The 19,460-nt window shown below is 34.6% G+C and overlaps 4 protein-coding genes across 15 annotated transcripts; all 4 read right to left on the minus strand.

Moving 5' to 3' along the window:
* Positions 1 to 93: 93 nt before the first annotated feature.
* Positions 94 to 1,123, minus strand: LOC124429672. Of its 2 annotated transcripts, XM_046975260.1 has the most exons (3): positions 818 to 1,123; positions 351 to 678; positions 94 to 270 (listed from the first exon to the last, which is right to left on the minus strand). In XM_046975260.1, exons 1-3 carry the CDS (start codon positions 879 to 881, stop codon positions 225 to 227), a joined length of 438 nt encoding a protein of 145 aa, XP_046831216.1. In that variant the 5' UTR covers positions 882 to 1,123; the 3' UTR covers positions 94 to 224. The 2 variants fall into 2 exon arrangements, with proteins under 2 accessions (XP_046831216.1, XP_046831208.1); XM_046975252.1 differs by having other exon boundaries at positions 94 to 678.
* Positions 1,124 to 1,269: 146 nt separating this feature from the next.
* LOC124429629 lies at positions 1,270 to 3,543 on the minus strand. 2 transcript variants are annotated; one of them, XM_046975177.1, is made up of 7 exons: positions 3,381 to 3,543; positions 3,213 to 3,224; positions 2,866 to 3,129; positions 2,630 to 2,790; positions 2,348 to 2,538; positions 1,993 to 2,254; positions 1,270 to 1,913 (listed from the first exon to the last, which is right to left on the minus strand). In XM_046975177.1, the coding sequence occupies exons 3-7, from the start codon at positions 3,114 to 3,116 to the stop codon at positions 1,588 to 1,590; spliced, it is 1,191 nt and encodes a 396-aa protein (XP_046831133.1). In that variant the 5' UTR covers positions 3,117 to 3,129; positions 3,213 to 3,224; positions 3,381 to 3,543; the 3' UTR covers positions 1,270 to 1,587. The 2 variants fall into 2 exon arrangements, with proteins under 2 accessions (XP_046831133.1, XP_046831123.1); XM_046975167.1 differs by lacking the exon at positions 3,213 to 3,224.
* Positions 3,544 to 3,696: 153 nt separating this feature from the next.
* LOC124429567 (antichymotrypsin-2-like) lies at positions 3,697 to 17,737 on the minus strand. Of its 10 annotated transcripts, none has more exons than XM_046975071.1 (8): positions 17,629 to 17,737; positions 13,420 to 13,538; positions 13,154 to 13,333; positions 12,820 to 13,030; positions 12,518 to 12,732; positions 12,243 to 12,428; positions 12,034 to 12,169; positions 3,697 to 3,968 (listed from the first exon to the last, which is right to left on the minus strand). In XM_046975071.1, the coding sequence occupies exons 2-8, from the start codon at positions 13,495 to 13,497 to the stop codon at positions 3,808 to 3,810; spliced, it is 1,167 nt and encodes a 388-aa protein (XP_046831027.1). In that variant the 5' UTR covers positions 13,498 to 13,538; positions 17,629 to 17,737; the 3' UTR covers positions 3,697 to 3,807. The 10 variants fall into 10 exon arrangements, with proteins under 10 accessions (XP_046831027.1, XP_046831037.1, XP_046830958.1 ...); XM_046975081.1 differs by lacking the exon at positions 17,629 to 17,737 and adding an exon at positions 16,748 to 16,859; XM_046975002.1 differs by lacking the exon at positions 17,629 to 17,737 and adding an exon at positions 14,979 to 15,136.
* Positions 17,738 to 18,319: 582 nt separating this feature from the next.
* LOC124429684 (mRNA 3'-end-processing protein RNA14-like) lies at positions 18,320 to 19,454 on the minus strand. Its single transcript, XM_046975270.1, has 2 exons — positions 19,119 to 19,454; positions 18,320 to 19,052 (listed from the first exon to the last, which is right to left on the minus strand). Exons 1-2 carry the CDS (start codon positions 19,168 to 19,170, stop codon positions 18,619 to 18,621), a joined length of 486 nt encoding a protein of 161 aa, XP_046831226.1. The 5' UTR covers positions 19,171 to 19,454; the 3' UTR covers positions 18,320 to 18,618.
* Between the last annotated feature and the right edge of the window lie 6 nt (positions 19,455 to 19,460).

Here is a 19,460-nt window from a genome sequence, read left to right on the forward strand (position 1 = left end):
TCCCATGTAATATACGCGTACATATGTAAGATAAAATAAACGGATAAATAATATTTTCTGAGAAAAAATTCTTTATAAAATTAATATCATTTAGAATTACGTACTATGTAAGATTTCAATCGACGAATATGATATTTTGACATCGATATTGATTTATTTTTCTTGCGAGTCGAGAGAGAGAGAGAGAGAGAGATCTTTGACGAAATTTATTCGATGAAATTTATCTAAAGAGGTATCAATGGATCAGCGAGCCTTAGTTTGTGAAATGTTCTATAAAAGTTAGAGTTACGTTGTTATTCTTTTTTCTTATTATTATTCGTACATACGTAGATATTACGGATGCGACATACTTTGTTATTTCGCTGTATCTTATGCCATAATTTTTTGTCGACTTGAACCAATTTGCTTCGGATAATAAAGAATCCATTGTCCAAAATCCGATCTCTTGCGCTCTCGTCGTTGGTATTCTATACATATCCGTCGGTCCAACTGGTTTCCATAAACCTTTCTTTCTTTGCAAATATATGCGCTTGTTACTCCCGTATGAAAAGCCATCGGTAGTATCAAGAATCGAATCAAGCTTGTTATAAACTTCGCTAAAACTTCGATTTTTATTAAGACGTAAACGTTCTTCTAGAATTTCTTTAATATTCGGTAATACAACTGGTTCTTTATAATCTACAAATTTCGATATATGTATTAATAATTTCATCATCGCGATGATAGAAAATCTGTCTATCAACAAGAATAATTGGTTTTAATAGATATTAATATGATATAATATAAAAGAGAAAAGCGTAAATTTTGCAGATTTTACCTTTGTTTAATGTTTCGGCAAAATAATTTCCGTAACCGGTCAAAGTAAGCCCAAATATCTCCATTGATATTCCGTGCGTGCGTGAACATACATATATGTTGTACAAGTAGAAATAAAAAAATTAAGGTTAAATTAAATCTATATAACTTCGTTTTACTACAAATACATACATTCACAGTTTGTTCATGTAACTAATGTCACTTTCAAATATTTTCCTGTAGGATCCAATATTATAACCATATATAATTGCGTTAATTTAAAAATTGAAATATTAAGTATTAAAATAATATCTCATGTTTGACTTGTAATGTTACATTAATAAAATAACATAAAAATATATCTTTATTTTGTACGATTAACACCGTGATAAATCATTTAACTTAGAATAACAACTTGCATGAAATGAAATGAGAGGTAAAATCTAAAGAGGTATAGATTAAAGGAATTGGAGATTACTTAAAAAATTGTGTATTTAATAAAAATTTCATGTTTTTCGAGAAAAATATTGTCAAAGGCAGTTTTGGCCATTTATCTATGAACAAAGCGAATTTTCTATTCGTCAAAGAAGAATTGCGTGAATCTTGAAAAAGGCTTTAATCTTCTAATACAATTATTTTCAATTATTTCACATTTTTGATCGCCAGTTACATACATACGTTCATTTATATATATATATATATATATATATATATATATATATATGTATATACTTATATATACTTATATATATACAGCACTGTGTACAAACTAAATGTCCATTAGTTATATTATTAATCATAAGCATCTTCAAATCGATCGTCGTGTTCCCATCCTTTGTTCCTATTACCGGGCTTAGGTGATAGTGTGAAAGGTTTGGAGTTACTTTTAAAGTTCTTCTTTGTATTATTAGCCCCAGGCCCTCGTATCGCCCTTGGAACAGTATTTTCTGTTGTAAAATTCTTCTTATCGGTATTCATTACCGCATAATCTCTTTGTTCACAATTTTCATCCTTAAACGATGCTTTCTGTTTAGACTGTACCATCGAGGTACTACCTAGCTCGGATTCTTCATTCGTATCATTTTTATTTTCTTCCAAACTTTTTACAATTTTTAAATCTAATAGAAAATTAAATGATCACTTTATTTAAAATACGACATTACACTAACATAAAAGATATAATTCATTAAATATTACCTTCGTTATTTTCAGCATTAGTAAGATCCTTGTTGTGCCTTTGTAAATATATCAAAACTTTCGTACCAAGATGGGACGTATAATAATCGTACAAATTTACAGGGAGTGAATTAAATTGTTGATTGGCCAAATCAATGATCAATAACAACATTCCCTTGGCTGCGTACGATAAGGTATTATTTCTACTAAGAGTTTCTCTTACATTTAACATAAATTCATCCAATTCCGGTCTTTTATACATTCCTTTACCATTAATAATAATCTAAAATGTAAAACTATATTATATCCTCTGATAATATAATTGCTATAATTTAATGCAACTTTCGGTGGAAATAAAAGTGAACGACGATAAAACCTGCGTAGCAACAAGCTCGATGTCTTCCTCGGTTGCGGTTTCTAATAACATACTCCAATAATCGAGCAATGGTAATTCCAATATTCTTAAGGGTTTACCCGTTATTAGCGTCATTTGATAATAAATTTCTCCGAGTAAAGAAACAACGTTTCGAAATAACGTAGCACTTTCTTCTCTTATTTCTTTCCTTCCTGTAAAATAACGTCCATTCATTTTGTATTGGCTTTATAATTTTAAAATAAACTAGAATGTGTAAATGTAAAATTTTAATAAGGGACGCACTCTTGTAATCATTTTGCAAAGTGCTCAGCAATAGATATCGCATAGTTTGGTTCTTATTAACCTCGATGGTAAAGAATGTAACATCGCTGAATAAACTCGCTAACTTTATGCCAAAGATTTTATCTTCCAAAGCACGTTTATATAGCATGTCAAACATGAACCTAAAGCGTTCTATCTTTAATTAAGAGAAAGAAAGAAAGAGAATATTGTTTTAAATATAAAACTAAAAATAATACTTTAAAGTTTCTTCATCCTTTGTAGTATGAACAAGATGAACTATATCATTTATTTGTTCTGCTGGTATCAATTCATTTATACCAAGATTATTTATTCTCTCTATAATGTCATCGCACACGAATTGATTATATTTGCTGGATGGATTTTCTCCTGGTCTTCTTAATGGAACCTCAGCTACCTTTACTCTTCCCCGCGATCGGCCACCACTCCACGATATCGTGTTTGGGTTGCGTGAAGATGGTAATGCCATAATGATATATTCTCTATTTCACACAAATGATATTTAAACAAATACGTAAAATAGTCGAACAATCAATCATAATACTTTTCTACATACTAAACCCACTTTGAATTTCGACTTTGTATTTGTCCAAATAAAAGAAATATAAAAGTTAATTAAATCTTCGCAAAGTATACATACATCGATATAATAATGTCAATATAGATATTTAAATAGACATATTAAACAACTCCATTATATTTAGAATCGTTTTTTTTGACGATTAATACGTACTTATTTCAAATCGATCCGGTTTATAAACAATAGATTAGTCCATATTGATAAAATCATACTTTGACTTAAGAATTCTGTCGTGGCAACTGCCCATCAAGGGAAAGAATATATTATACCTCGTGTCTTATTGCCGTATAATTATAACTTTACCTGTTACCGGTAGAGTGCGCGGTTGCGCGTTCCCGGCAAAATGACGAATTTGAATTTGTCTTCATTTTCATTTCTACAATATTACCAGTTACATAGTTTCCTTCGCCGATAAGATATAAGTAGTCTTATTCAAATAATTCTCTATTATGCATTCACTTCTTTTTTCTTTTTTTTTTTTCATAAGAATCTTTTTATTTACGTCTCTTGAATTTTTCTCTGTACATGCGTTTAACTACAAAAGAGATATTGTAGATATATTCTTCATTAATAAGATCAATCAATTATTAGGCTCTACTACATGACCGCTAAATAATGAGACGATGGCTCTCTCTTTGGCTTCATCTGCGCCCGATATTTTCTTTATGATGCTGTAGTAGAATGGACGATCAATCTCAAATCCTACAGGAATGACCAAAGAAAATGTAACTAGGCTCACTCCTGCAACAAAATCATGGCAAATGATGTTCAGATTAAAACTATATTAATTTCATATAAAGTCAGTTAAATGAATGATGTAACTATGCGTGAAAGTGCGATCTATTTATTTATAGATAATCGAGTATTAAAACATTGAGAGGCGTTTTAAGTATAATTTGATTTTATGCAATGAGTTCGACGAGAACATATATGTTTATGCATTTATGTGGGCGCATACATATATTATATATTATATAAATACGTTATATACGAGAAGCTTGAAGGAATATAATGTGATATAAATATTTTTTATGCGAGTGAAGACTTGAGGAAGAGATTTCAAGGTTTTTTCTTTTCTTTCTTTTTTAACGGGATATTATATTTGTTTGTTATCATTATCTGATAATCATTGTTGTCAGCATTAGAGATCATTCAAGATTAAATATAATGGTAAAATCAAGCTTTCGTACAGATGTTGAAAGTGTTGATCATTCCTATCGTTGCAACATTGCAATCTTTTTATCGCTGAATCATGAGCATGTTCTATGGCCTCTGAACTTATTACAGTAAACGCTGCAGTAATTTATATCACACAGCAAAAAAAAAGAGAGAGAGAGAGAGAGAGAGAGAGAGATGACCTTGTAGCGTGTTATCTACGTTTATTGAGGTTTAAGCAATAGCAAACCTAAAAGTTTGGAATTTTTCCAGTTTAGGTAATGCAAACTGAACAACAATATGCAGGCACCCTGATGTATCCAAGCGTGATTAGAATTTGCGTGAAAGCAGCTTAGATTTTAATTCGTGCGTTACACACATGTGCGTTAAGAACAAATATATACCACCCTGCATAGAACAAGTATATTCGGACACGGAGCACAAATCGGACACGGATCAGTCGCGTAGTGCAGATTCATCGCTCTGGCAAGTTGAGGCTTAGATTCAGTCTGTAGAAATTACATTATCAAACTGAAATAAATTTATAGAGGTGCAAATTAATTGTTAATCATCCCATCAATCTCACAATCATATCGCTCAAATTGTATGTATACACATATATATATATATATATATATATATATATATATATATATGTATTACATTATCTCATATTATTACATATAACAGAAATATTTTAGATGAATAAAGTTTTTACCGCATCCTGTATGTATAAAATTATATTTATTGTTTAATCATAAATATAAATACACATGATATACACGATATAAAGAAGAAACGATAAGAAATGTGAATGTCTCTTCTAACAATTGAGATTGGGTAAAAGCGAATATATTGTTTTATTAATAGTTTACAATTGGAATGATTCATAATAATAGTTGTAAAGATTATTAACTCTTTGGCCGGACTACATGACCTAAAAAGAATAAGGATACTGGATCGTCGAATTCTTTTCCAGAGTTTTCGGTTACTTTAACGATAGCATAGAAAAATGGACGATCGACGATAAAATCAGGTTTGACGATAGCAGTCTTCAGGAGTAGCGCTGTAACAGAGGATTCAGTCGGAGGAAAGCACGTACAAGCACATTTAAATGTATCTTTTCATTAATATTGTCTAATTATGGTATGGATAGAAATCGTGAGCGGACAGAACGAGATAACAAATTAAAAGTTAGAGTTACAATAGACGTACAATACAAATCCATAGATATATATGAGATGTTAAGAAGGACGATAATTGGATAATGGAGAAAAGAAAAAGAAAAGAGTCGTATTCGATGTGAGATTATGTTAATATATGTGTATATAAATATATTTAGTTTAGCCTTATCATATGATATAAATAAATCATTTGTAAGAAATAATGTCGGAGCTTTCATAAGTACTTTCATGTAATATTAAAAGATTAAGCTTTAGGATTGGTGACGTGTCCCTCGAATAATGGCATCATGGTCATATTGTTTCTTCGATCTTCTAGACGGACGATACTATAGAAAAATGGATGATCGATCATAACGTCTAGTTGGATCGATATACTCGCTAATTCCACGAATACTCCTGAAACAAATTTTCCATTGGGACGATTGAAATTTCAATAGAAATCCTGAATTCTTTCACTAAAACTCGACCATCATAGAAGCTAGCGAGGTACAACGATAAAGAGAATATTGATAAGCAGATCCGGGGGAAATTTTTTAGTTTGAGGATTCGTACATTAATATATTGAACTTTGACAAATGTTAGAAAGCGACAGGGACGAGGGAAAAGATTGGAAAAAAGAGATAATCCTTATGGAATTGGTTAAGCGTCTTTCGACATGTTATTAAATTAGATCTTCTTCTTTTCGTTGAAGTTTCTTTTTTACCGCTTGGATCGATCCATCAACGAACGATTTCGATCTTATCTCGGGATCTTAGGATTCCTCCTTATTTATAAGATTGCTCCTAATGATGCTCAAAACTAAATGTGTTCGATGCTCAAAACTGTTTTCGATTTTGGATCGAAGAACACCGCAATCGAACATAAAGATACACGAGTGTTTTTATCACTCTTCAATCGTATACTTTGGTTCGTCGAATGATTTTCAAGCGACATTATTATTATCGCGCATTATTAGAGATCTTCTTTTAGATAAGCATTCGGAAGGATATAATAGTAGACGGTTAATAGTAGAACACCAAAGGATTTTCGGATCTATTGGAATTATGAACAAATCGAAAGGACGATCGCAAACATATATTTTTCCTGCCGATGATGATTTATTTTCAATAATTTCCCATTTATAATATTTATTCGATTGAACGTTTTACGCAAGGATTTGATCCTTTTTACAGCATAGCGAAATATACGAGTTATTTCGAGTCAAGTTGATAGATATAACAAGAGCTTTAAATGTGACGCAATAATACGATTTAATACTCCGTTAGATATATGTTCATTCGGGAAGGTATTATCAGAGAAGTATGTTTTTATTACAGATTCATTTTCGTCGGATCGACCACGCGCGTGCGGCTAACATTTCTAATTTTTTATTCGATAATACCTCAGTTTTAACGATACTCCTCAAATGAAAAGTTATTATTCGCCTTTTTGGATCGTCGCCTTCTTTTAACCACGATCTTTAGACCTTGTCGAGATTATTTGTTTATCTTCATGCCCATATATCTAAGAACGTTCCACGCATAAATCCGTCTCGACTTCTTTCTTGTGTCAACTCTTATTGTATCAACTCTTATCCATGCGGCAGTGTGCTTACGGAGGCGTTTGATCCCGTTCTGACTAATAGATTTCGATTTTCGTGGACTCTTTAGGTTATTGTTATAGGAAACACGATTAGTTCGGTAATCATCCAATAAGTTAGTTCGTGCGAACGTAACAATTTTGCAGAAAAAGGAATGATTAATTAGAATCAAAGAATCTGAATGGCGTTTTCTTTTTTCGCCTCTTTTTCTTTTTCTTTTTATTTATTTATTTATTTATTTATTTATTTATTTATTTATTTTATTTCCCTTTGTCTTCATCTATAAACCCCGTTGTCAGCTTTCGCTCTTCTTTTTTCCCCCAACGTTTGTTCTCCTCGATAATATAAAAATAGACTCTATAATTAGTTTCAATTAATTTGCGAATGAAAGAAAACGTCTATTCCTTTCCTGGCTTAAATTCGCTCGCGGTACCAATGAAAAGCGACAAATTGTTGTTTGTGGATTTTATCACGAAATGGAAAGGTCTGTCCACCTTGAATATAACCCTCCTGATTGGAAGACTTGGTCTCACTGGTCTCACTAAACCACCTAAAATGGCCATTGTTAGTCATACAAAAGACACTTGAAAAAGTTTTCAAATGCTTCGAGTTAAATGTCGAGACGCACCTATTAATGTTACAACGAGAAAAGAGAAGGAGAGGCATGGTCTCTAAGTATCGGACATATAAACGCAAAGGATTTCGAAAGAAAGAAAAAGTTCTTTTCTACATAGCTAGGGAATGCGGTATAACAGGAAGATGTGAAGCGTCTGTTACCGTAAAATCGTCTGTCTTGGCGATTTCTTGGGTGGATGAAGGGAAATTTAGGAAATTTTTCGACAAGGAAGGAAGAAAAAATAGTCTCGGAATAAATTGCTATTCGGATAGGAATAGAACCTATCAAATGAATTTCTTCAATTTTATGCTCCGAAAGAGTTAGCGCGATCGACACCCTGATCATGATCTTTTTGATTTATTTAATAATAGATACGAGATAAATATGGTTAGTAACTAATAAGTGATTTATATTTTCTTCTTTTTTTTCTCCCTTCAAACAAATCGATGGGTCGAAAATTTGCTGTCTCGTTGCAGTCGCGAAAAAAACGTTGCGATAAAATGTCTAATTCTTTCATAGAGTTGGCACACCTACTGTTGCTCGGTTCGATTTTTGATAGCAGACAAATACGCCTTCAGTCTTGCAAGCATGTTTTATTTTTCACGTAGACTCGATAAAATCGATACAGAGCACTTTTCTTACTCATTGCAATATTTATCTTCAAAAGATCGAGGGATGAGAAATGATTTTTGTCATCTCTGTTTATTTAGCACCAAGACCGGCAAATCTTCCACCAACCTTTCCAACGAATAAGGCAATTTCATTGCGTCTTATTTCAAAGTGGAAAGACCTATTCGCGTTGAATGTTTTCCTGTACAGTGGGTTAGATGATCCTACTATATGTATATCTATAACAATCATTGATAAAAATAATTATTCTTTATGACGTTGCACTTTAACGTATAATACAATTGAAGCGAACGAGTTTTCAAGCACAATGGCCATTTAATTAATAAGGATTAATTGATACGGAAAAATACGATATTCGAAAGCAAAAATAAATCATCGATTCTTGTTAAAGCCATGAGAAAATAATACGTCTGACCGAGAGACAACCATTGGAATAAAGAAGCTAGACAATCATCGATATCTCAAGTATAGATTTTAAAGTTTGAAATGAATGTGACGGGATGTTAATTAAACGTACGTAACGTATAGGAATACATATAATAGCAAAAAGAAATGAACGAATAAATAATGAAAAGTCGATCGAATGAACATTTCGGCGATTCCTTTCTAAAAGGATCGTTAGCTCGTATTCGATCGATATACTCGTATTTATTATCCTTCAACGCGCATTCATTTGTATTCTGGCTTTTGAACTCGAGCGACAAATAAATAAACATCGTCTCTTTGTATTATAACTAAGAACGGTATGTCAATGTGGACCGGTTCGACTGTAGGTCTTCCTAGTCTGTCTTCAATGTCAATACCTGAAACATTATTGCAGTTTTCCTAATAACTGAAGAACCAACAAGACAGAAAAAGGGGTCTTCGTTAATCCAGCCGTCACCATCGAAGAAGAATTTCAAAGTGCATTGTCTTTAACTATTGTATGTACATTCGTTTAAATAACCATCAAACATGACCCATCAAACACCAAATCAAATTAAGTAAGTACTTTGTCAAGCTTGCATAATAAATCGAGAAAAAAGCGATGACTGCTGAACGATCGTCAATAGTTTCCAACTAATGACAATTAACAATGTAACACTATCGGCAAGATTTTAAAATGTTCCACGGAGGATAACACTTTGGTCCCATGTGTGTGTGCGTGTGTGTATGTGTGTTAAAATCTTTAGTAAAGTACGAGCAGTAAATGATTTATTTATTATTATACGTCGGTTATACGTCGAGAGATAACTCTATCATTTATTCTAGTCATTTTAATGAATGCTCGGATCCGCAATGTGAGCAGTGAATAATTGTATGCCATTTTGGATTATCATAGTTAAGAATGGTTTGTCGGCTTTCATCAATGTACGACGTCCTGATTTAACGCCGACATGAACACCTGAAAAGACATGAAATTTTGCTCTAACGCGTATCTTAACGGAACTAAAAAGATGCAGCGAGCTGAGTTAATACGACCCATCACCATTCATAAATAAAAAACTCATCATCCTCGATAAAAATAAATCACCCATTTCAACAAAGCACGAACGATGACACACACTCTCGGTGAATTCATCGAAATTAATTGCATTCTTTTTTTTTCGATGGCAAACTTCACAAGAAAAGAACACGTTACGTCGCGCACGTCAAGCCAGATAAGAATGTAACGGACGGCAGTTTTAACAAATGCTTCGATATGTCTTTTTATAGTTTTTCATACATGCATACGTACCTCTCGATGTCATCGAAGTAGCATCTATCTCATATCAATGATATTCTACATATATATATATATATATATACATATATATATATATATATATATATATATATATATATATATATATATATATATATATATATATACAGTTTGCTTCGCGCTGTTTTATAAATTTAATTTAGGTATGATCGGGCTCTTGAAAACTAAGTGCGAGAATGGATTGATTTAATGCGCATATCTGTATAGAAAAGATGATTCATACCGAGCCCAGCCTCGCGAGGAGCACGCTCGTCGAATCAATCAGGGTACGTTAATGTTAAATCTACGATGAACCATTAAAACGATGATATCGTATCGATAATAAGAGCAGAAACAATTATTGAGCAGCTAATCGTCGAGCTGCTTACATCGTCCCTCTGATCGACGTTCTTATAGCTTCTTTTTATGACTAGCAGCTCCGACGTTATAAATCTATCCTTGTTGGTATGGAAAACGCGACAAGTAATGCTTATCATTTGACCGATAAGCGTGAAAAAGAAGAATGACATTTTATCTTTAGAACTCTTTCGAATGACACATACTTGTATGCATGTATACTTATACGTATGAACGAATGATTTACATGAAAACAAGAGAAAAAAGAAAAAAACGAAACGAAAGAACATGAAAAAAAGATGCGTGGCACGCGCATATCACAACACGGAGGTCACGGATTACGAGTTGATTTTCGCCTGGAACAGGACGAGATCTCCATATATAACGATCGCCAGGAACGGTCGATCGACATTGAATTGAACGGGCTCCGGTGGAGACCAGACGCTCGAAAGAGGCCTGATACTGATACCTGTTAGAAGAATCAATGAAAGAGAATATTACAGACTTGACCGATTCAACTAAATAATAAACGGGATGGAAGAAAAATGATGAGAGAGAAATTAAAAAAGTGTTATATCGAAATGTATTATATATTATTGGTTATGACGTATAGACGATAGAGAAGGGCCCTGCAAAAAGAGAATTTGCATCCGCGCTGATGAAAATTAACACGATGAATCTTTTTCATCTTGTTATTTCTTTATTCATATTCATTTCGCGACGCAATCGTCGAAAGTTACTCGTTAATTTATATCAGAGAGATTATCCTCGATAAAATACCGAAAAGAAGGATACTTTTCTTCGACCGAGAAAATATAAACGACAAAATAAGATATTTTCATCGTTATCACGGCGAAATATAATCTGACAATGAGTCGAGACATAAATCTCTTAAATCTTTTGTTTCAAGTATCAACGCGTATCATTTTAAGAAGGTTGGTAGTGATTAGGATAAAGCTCTCAAAGAAATATGAAAATAAAAGGGAAGTGATACGCGGCGGTTCGGTAGAAGAAATACATTCAGCATAATAAACGTGTCACTTCGGTAGGAAAAAGAAAGCTTAAAATATTGCAGATTGCGATTACAAGGTGGATTAAAGGGTAACATTTAAAAACATAGAGACAGCTCGGCACACGCAGAAGCACATCATATGCATACGTTATACGCGAATAATACGTAGTACGTAGGTACCGAAGAAATTCTGAGAAAGTGAGCGAGATGATAAGTAAAAGAAACTATCGTTCTATCGTTCGTTCGTTCGTTCGTTCGTTCGTTCGTTCGTTCGTTCGTTCGTTCGTTCGTTCGTTCGCTCGCTCGCTCGCTCGCTCGCTTCTTTCGACGACGACGAATCGTTAAATAGCGACAAATGTACATTTCGACAGATCGTTTCTCAGAACTTTGCGGAAGCGAAAGAAAAAAAATAAATAAAGGAAGGAACAAAGTAATCGTTAACGATTCATCCCGATAGACTTTGTCCACTTCCATTTAATATAAATAACATAGAATATAAATAACAAAGAGCACATAAATACTTGCCATATAATTGCCTTCAAGTACTTACCACTTGCCCCCGCAGCCTCGCTACCTTCCTCGTTTACTTCGATGAAAGCCTTTTGTACGACATCGGAGATTTTGAGCCCAATGTCAGAAATACCTTTAAAGTTAGCACTCTGGCTAAAGGCCTCCTTTATTCCCAACTAAAGAAAGAAAGATCATAATATTTGGATGTTATATGTACGTCACCTTTTCCACGCAACGTCTAATACGCACGTTTTTAAGATTTTGATTAAGGTTGAGACTGCTCTCGATCTTGAATTTAGGCAGATGCAACTGAACCTCAGTCTTATATGCCTTCTTGAGAAGTTCCCCGATATCATATTGGGGCAATTTCTCTTCGAGCTCAGTCAATCCGTCGATATCGTTTGGCACGATGATGATCATGCTGAATTCTTCGCCCTGAAGAAAAAAAAATTCAAATCCAATTTGAGAAATTATTTTGTCAGTTAAACGTAATATTTAGCATCAACGTGCGAGCGCCAAATTACTTTGTATGGAAGCTCGAGTAACTTGGCGTTCAATTCGGTAAGTTCAGCGTATTTAAACTTTTCAGTCATGGTCATGGTGGGTACGTTTATAATTTCGTTCTTGGTGACGTGGAAGGGTTCGTTTTTGGTCAATTTAGGATCAAATTTGGTTTTCCAATCGCCCTTGAAGTATACAGCATTGACGAGCACCATGGCGGTACCACCATTTACGTTTTCTTCAATTGAAAATAAACATAGAGACATATTAGAAGTGCGATAAAGAAGGGAGGGAATAGAAGAGAGGGAATATTATATATACTAACTCGGGTTAATAAGATCCTTAATGCGTTTGTTGGTTTGTTCCTCGACCCATTGGTTAATGGTATCGGCAGCCTGAACGTTTTCAGAAAAGTCCAAATTTTGCGATGCCGATAAAAAGGCAGATTGGGTCAATTCTTGGAAACTCGGCTTCACGGTGAATTGCTTGTTAATGAATATTTTGTTGGCGAGACGAAGATCTACGTCTTTGACGGCCTGCACGGTTGTAATTTCGAATGAAAAATTACATCGATATTATAATTTTAAATAGACAATGAAAGCAAAAAGATTAATAAATGTAGGAAGGAAGTAAAAAGAAAAAAAAAAGTTTTTCTTTACGTTGAGAGTACTGATGATATTTGAATATCCAGTTCTAGCTACAGACTCCTCTGGAAGATGAAGAACTTGTTTGAATTCTTTCTCTGTTTCTCCGCGCGAGCCATAAGCAGCCATGGAAAGAGCGATCGAGGCGCTAAGAGGAGACGTGATCAGATTGCCACGGTTTTCCTTCCCGACCTCCTAATGGACATTTATCAAAAGGACAATGAACAAATTATTCCAAGAATAAAGAGATAATTATATATATATATATATATATTTCTTACTCTGAAAAATAACGATGAGAACCGATTGTTTCCATCGGTGATGGTCTGAACAGCCCTGTTTTCAATAGGCCCTGCCATGCTGCTTGCAAGGCAGGCTATCAAAATAGCTAATCCTTGTACTGAAAACGAAAGGATTCGTTCAGATTTCATTAAATTTTCTTTCGATCAAATAGGATTTTATTACGATGACGTAACTTTAATTAATTACTTTTAATGATGATCTTACTTTTAGAGATGATCTCGAACGAGCTAACATTATTTTACCGTAGAGATAATAGATAGGAAAATTAGAGAGACTATTAATAAAGCGTATAATGTTTCAGGGAAGAGCAAACATATCACCGCGGAAAGAATGTAATGAAAAGAGAAGAAAGAAATGGCAGATAAGACGTAATCGAGTGTTATATGAAAATAAGGTCAAGATCGTTCGAGCTTCGAAAGGAATTATTTCTTCATTTTTTCCGTAAGATCGCATTAAAAATGATAGTTAGCGAGGAAGGTTAAATGAAAAGATAAATAAATGAAAGATGATTATACGTTTAGAAATAATATGTTATTTATTTCGTTATCGCGTCGACAGAAAATTCGATAAAAATCGATAAAAATTGACGAAATATACCTTACAAATGTACAATTGTGAGTTATATAGGCAGGATTGAAAAGGCTTACATCGCGTTAAAACGATCTATCTAATCGGGGGGGGGGGGGGGGAGGGGAGGGGAGGGGAGGGGAGAAAAAGAATGTGCAAAAGGACAATGTACAAAATACCTATGTATATATAAGTATGTACGTAGGCTAATTCAATATTTCCTCGAGTCTCATCGGGAAAACCCATCGCGTAGGAGCGAGGAGAGACAAGATGTTTTGACATAATGATAAATAATAAATGCCGTAACGTGTTCTCTCCTCTAATAGCTCGAAATGAAGAATATGATACGCGTAAATTATTCGAATTAAGTATTTAAAAAAGTATTAAAAAATCCGACATTTCTACGCTTCATTCATATTTCGATCTATGAAATTTGGAATTTTAAACTTTATTTGCTCGAAGAGAAGAAAAATATGACGGAGTAAAAAGGAGAATATTAAAAATATCCTCGATCCATATAAAAATATAATCTATCTCGATGTAGTTGAGAAAAGTCAGTCGATGCACATAGAACGTACTGTGTATTTTCTTAACTTGATCGGAAAGAATTCAGATTCAGTAGAGAAGAATAAATCGCGATAGAATCGACGTTCGCTCTTATACGTACTAGTAAGACTCTAAGAGAATCTAGTCTTCGACAAAATCGTCGTATTATTTGTATTATGGTTAAAAAAGGCGAAATTGAGACGTCCTTGAGAAGTGCTCAATGACACGACATTGACGAAGCTCGACTCGCAAGTTATACATACGTTAAGATCGTAAATTAAGTCTTTTTTTTTTTTTTTCTTTTTTTTTTTTTAATTCGAAACGCGACTCATGGTCAAAGTTCGGAGTGAAATATCCGAAGGTCTTATATTCGACTTTACGAGAGATTCATATTTAAATTCATATTTTGAACGTTTCTACTCACGTGTATACATGTTGATCGGTTTCATTGATCGTCCCGCTTCGAATGCCGAACGTTAACTAAGAAACGAGTATACGGTACGGTTATATAAAAGAGTGTTGTGCCCGAGGATCCGGCAGGAAACTTCCGATGACGGAATCGTCGCCACCGTAAGCGACCGTAGAGCACCGATTTCGAGTACGAATAGCAGCCAATGGCGTTGCTCGAACGCAGAAAAATGAGAAGATAAGGGCCCCGGGCATAATATCTTTTGAATCTTCCTATGAAATGTAAATATCAAATCAACGAGAGATCAGATCTTTACTTTCTTTCCTCGAAAATCCCCGAGAGTCGATCGATCGATCGATCGATCGTTCGTTCGTTCGTTCGTTCGGTTGATCGATCGATCGATCAACGCGATTCACAAAACACATTATAAATAATAACATTTGTTTCAAAGAAATTCGTCTAATGATCGAATACTCCTTGATTTTCTTCGCATATGACGTTTCTCATTATCCGAGATTGGTAATTGATATAAAAATTGTAAAAATTGTGAGGTAGATTATCCGTAGTAGAAGTAACGATGCCGATAATATCATAATGACGATATGACGCCAATGGAGGATTACTTCTCTTCCTTCTCGAGAAATCCTCTCATCTTTTTTTCTTTTTTCTTTTTTTCATATTCTTTATCGCGTCAAAAGAATTTCAAGTTCGTATTTAAGGAATTTATATCGTATCTGTTCCAATATTTTTTTACTACATTTTCTGTGATTGTTATTTTAATAACGCAAAGATAACGGCATAGGTGATATAATTTTACGTTTTACCTCTTTTCTTTTTTTTTCTTTTTTCGTCAAAAGGATTCTACCTTCGAAATCTTCTTATCGTAAGAATCTATCTTACGAGTTTAGTATAACAGTGTTTAGGCATCAGTGGAAAAATTGCAAATCGTCGACGCGATTACATATCTCTTTGTAAGAGTATACGATCGATCTAGAAGAAATTTGAGTGGTCGATAAAATCTTCTTCTTGTCTTTTTATCGTTATTTATCTTTTAATATTCGCTTCGTCTTTTAATGTCGTTATATCGATCGAACGAATCTACAGAAGCATTATCCAGATTGAGGACAATTTGCTAGTTTCAAGAAGTTTCATTCGATCGATTCGACGATCTTTGACAATGTTAAACTTTCATAAATATAGATTTGGTAGAAGATCCGAAATGATATGCGATTTTGTTTTTGTCGATAAAAGACGATAATAGATATTGATAATGAGAAAAAAAGAAGGGCGTTAGAAAGTTAAATCTTGAGGAAAGGAGTAACGCGGCGACGATGATAGATATAAGGGAATATAAGACGCGGTGTGGCAATAACAGCAGCGGCTGTGGTATAGACAGTTGGAAGGTGCGTACGAACAAAGATAATCGATTAAATGAAATGGATGAAAGCGCACGAAGCCGATAGGAATCTGGCAAGAGATATACGAGCACGCGTGTTGTCCTATGAAAAAAAAATAAGAATTCACCCATGACCTTGAGATTGTCCCCCACCCGTTTCGATATCTCGTTACCTCTTGGGAAGAATCACCAGAGCATTTAACGGTGAACCGAACCAACGCCCATAGAATGCTTCCGCGGCAGCGCATGCGCGGTCCCCCATTTGTCGTTCATTGACGACAAATAAAGTAAGCAACTCAATGCTAAGGTAATCGAGTTAAGACTCTTGTAGAAATTTGCTTATTTATAAGAATTCGAAAGAATGGAATTAATGGAGGGGAATATTTACCCAGCTTAAAATTTCCCCTTGAATATGTATAAAGTGAGTAACGCAGGCACAAACATTGAGAGAATAAAAAGTTTTTCCACCGTATCCGTATAAAACTCACAAAGTCCACGCTCTATATGAGACGAGTGGTAAAAGACGACAGGATCTCGGTATCGGTTAATGCGATAAATCGATACATCGAGGATGTTGTCACTAGGATGAGCCGATCGAAATTGGACCCATATCCTCAAAAAGCGCGAAATTGAAAAAATCGTTGGGAAAATAGTTAAAGCGCGTCGTTAATGCCGAGTATTTAGATTCTTATTACGTAAAAGTAGTAAGTACCTTCTCGGACGATTTATCCTTTAAGGAACGAATTCGATTAGCTTACATAGAGTAGTTGTTAATTATACTTCAACTTGTTAAGATAACTTCGTCGGCTCTTCGACGAAAAAAATATAACAAGAGTGATGAATACGAAATAATACGAAATATATTCGTACGAGCATGTGCGTCTCCGCTCCTATGACTTGTACGGCAAAAGTTAGTTTTTCCGTAGCGATAAGAAGCAAGATAGTAAATTTCCTATACCGTTCAATATTTTTTTCATAAAATACGTAGATTTTTCTCGGATATTACCACATCTATATCCGCGGATCTAAATCTCGATAAAAAAAGAAAAAAACAAAAAACAAAAAAAAAGAAAAAAAAAAGAGATGACGATCAAGTGTTTTTGGTGATCTTTCACTCTATCCTTGTCTCGATTTTAAGATTGGCACACACCGATATGATACAATAGAAATCGATCGAATGACGTCATTTTATTAAACGCAGTATATAAAGGTTACGATACGATTGATTTTTCGACAATTATTTCAATGACCGCGTATTAAATAACTCACCGAAAAGAATTGCCGTGTCGTCGCCTTAAAAAGGCGCATTAAACGGGTATATATCGCGAACCAAACTGACTGGAAGATCGAACGAATGCGTATCATCGACGCATGCTCGTCGATAAGATTACTCGCGTTAGAAGATATTTCAAGCCAACGGAAATAAGTACCTAAATTTAGTCCAACGATGAGATTGTTCGACGATGAATAATATTTATCCCTGAGTTAGTCCCTGTTATCGTACAAAATGTACATACCTATATAATAACGCTTTCTTCTTCGGCATTGCGATAGATATAGAAATTAACTGGGGTAAGAGTAACTGGAGTTAAAGAAAAAAAATTTGTAATGTTACTCACGATCGGACTTTCGGCTCGTATAAAGAGACGATAAAATAATAGTTATTATTTCATCGCGTTAATTGTCGTCGTTCCTTCGGTAATCACTGAAAGGTTAATATTATTTTTAACGAATGATAAGCTACATTCCCTGTGAAATAGATAAGTGTGAACGATATATTACGTTTTCTCCTCTCCTATCCCTTCTGATTCCTAATGAAAAGAGTAGAGACCGAACGAGTACAAATCAGTCAAATTTTACTTGTAAAAAATGATCATTGCTAAAATAAATTATCTCGTTGTTGCGGTAATAATGTAATAACGATTAGGAAGATCCATAGGCGTATGATTAGGAAATTCAAAGTATTCCTATTTTCAAGCCTTTTCGAAATGTCTCGGTGAAAAGGTTGCCCTACGAAATTCTTCTCTGTGATCGCAGCACTTATCATTGGGATAACCCTTTTTACATAGATCACAGCCACAGGTGGGTTCTCGAGGCTCTTCGTGGTAAGGTGGACAAGGAGCGGGCTTTGTTTCGCAACAGCAAGGAGCACAAGGATCCTGTTGTCAGATAAGGTTGATTCTTCAAGAAGAAAATTTCTTTTAAAACGTCTAATAAGTAGTAAACGTTTGCTGGAATTTAGATTTTTTCTTCTAATCGTTAACGCTCATTAACCTGCATTTTAATAAAACAACAGGATGGCTTTTTTGGCGGACACATTTCACTAGGTGCTGTGTAATCCCGTAGCTCTCGATCTGAATCTTTAGATTTTTCTTTGCTCGCTATATCGGCACGACCGTCGGCACGACCGTCGGCACGACCGTCGGCACGACCGTCGGCACGACCATCAGCGCGAGCGTCGGCATGAGCGTCGGCGCGAGCGTCGGTACGAGCGTCGGCGCGAGCGTCGGTACGAGCGTCGGTGCGAGCGTCGGTACGAGCGTCGGCGCGAGCGTCGGTGCGAGCGTCGGTACGAACGTCGGCTCGTACGTCGATTTCTCCTTCGGGAATGGTTAATTGACTTTCGGCCTTTTTTCTTCTCCAAGGACACGCCGATTTAATTTGTTCCGTACTCCATCGAATGCCTCCATTTACTGACAATTGCAAATATACGATTGAGATACGATATATAATAGCTCGATACGTATTTTCTTCTTTACCAGTATAAAACATTCGTTCCAAGATATTCGATCGCGATGGATTGTCATCCATAGTCGTTGACCATGACGCAATGTGGTCCGTCGGAGACCTGCTCTATGTTAATCGGTAATAACACATTTTTTCAAGATAATACAAAAAATTTCATTTCATATGCCAACAGCCAAAAATGTAAATGGATGAATGCTCGATATATCGATTACTCATTACGATTCGATTTACTCGAAGATAGATGGATAGATTTTTCTTTTTTTTTTTTTTTTTTTTTTTTGTTTCCTCGTAAATTCTATTAACTTAGGCTGATCGATCGACGAAATAATGAAGACGATTACTTTTCTCACGTC

The sequence above is a fragment of the Vespa crabro genome, chromosome 1 (genome assembly GCF_910589235.1).
Source record: "Vespa crabro chromosome 1, iyVesCrab1.2, whole genome shotgun sequence".
Lineage (NCBI taxonomy): Eukaryota > Metazoa > Arthropoda > Insecta > Hymenoptera > Vespidae > Vespa > Vespa crabro.

Coding starts and splice junctions, on each gene's coding strand:
- LOC124429672 (XM_046975252.1), bottom strand. CDS start 881: ATGGAGATATTTGGGCTTACTTTGACCGGTTACGGAAATTATTTTGCC. Junction 679..817: donor TGCCGAAACATTAAACAAAG/GTAAAATCTGCA, acceptor CGAAATTTGTAG/ATTATAAAGAACCAGTTGTA.
- LOC124429629 (XM_046975167.1), bottom strand. CDS start 3,116: ATGGCATTACCATCTTCACGCAACCCAAACACGATATCGTGGAGTGGT. Junction 2,791..2,865: donor AAGGATGAAGAAACTTTAAA/GTATTATTTTTA, acceptor AGAACGCTTTAG/GTTCATGTTTGACATGCTAT. Junction 2,255..2,347: donor TCGAGCTTGTTGCTACGCAG/GTTTTATCGTCG, acceptor TTTACATTTTAG/ATTATTATTAATGGTAAAGG.
- LOC124429567 (XM_046975002.1), bottom strand. CDS start 15,003: ATGAAACCGATCAACATGTATACAC. Junction 13,334..13,419: donor TCTCATCGTTATTTTTCAGA/GTAAGAAATATA, acceptor AATGTCCATTAG/GAGGTCGGGAAGGAAAACCG. Junction 3,969..12,033: donor CGAGGCTGCGGGGGCAAGTG/GTAAGTACTTGA, acceptor ATTTTGTTGCAG/GAGTGAGCCTAGTTACATTT.
- LOC124429684 (XM_046975270.1), bottom strand. CDS start 19,170: ATGGATGACAATCCATCGCGATCGAATATCTTGGAACGAATGTTTTAT. Junction 19,053..19,118: donor GGAACGAATGTTTTATACTG/GTAAAGAAGAAA, acceptor TGCAATTGTCAG/TAAATGGAGGCATTCGATGG.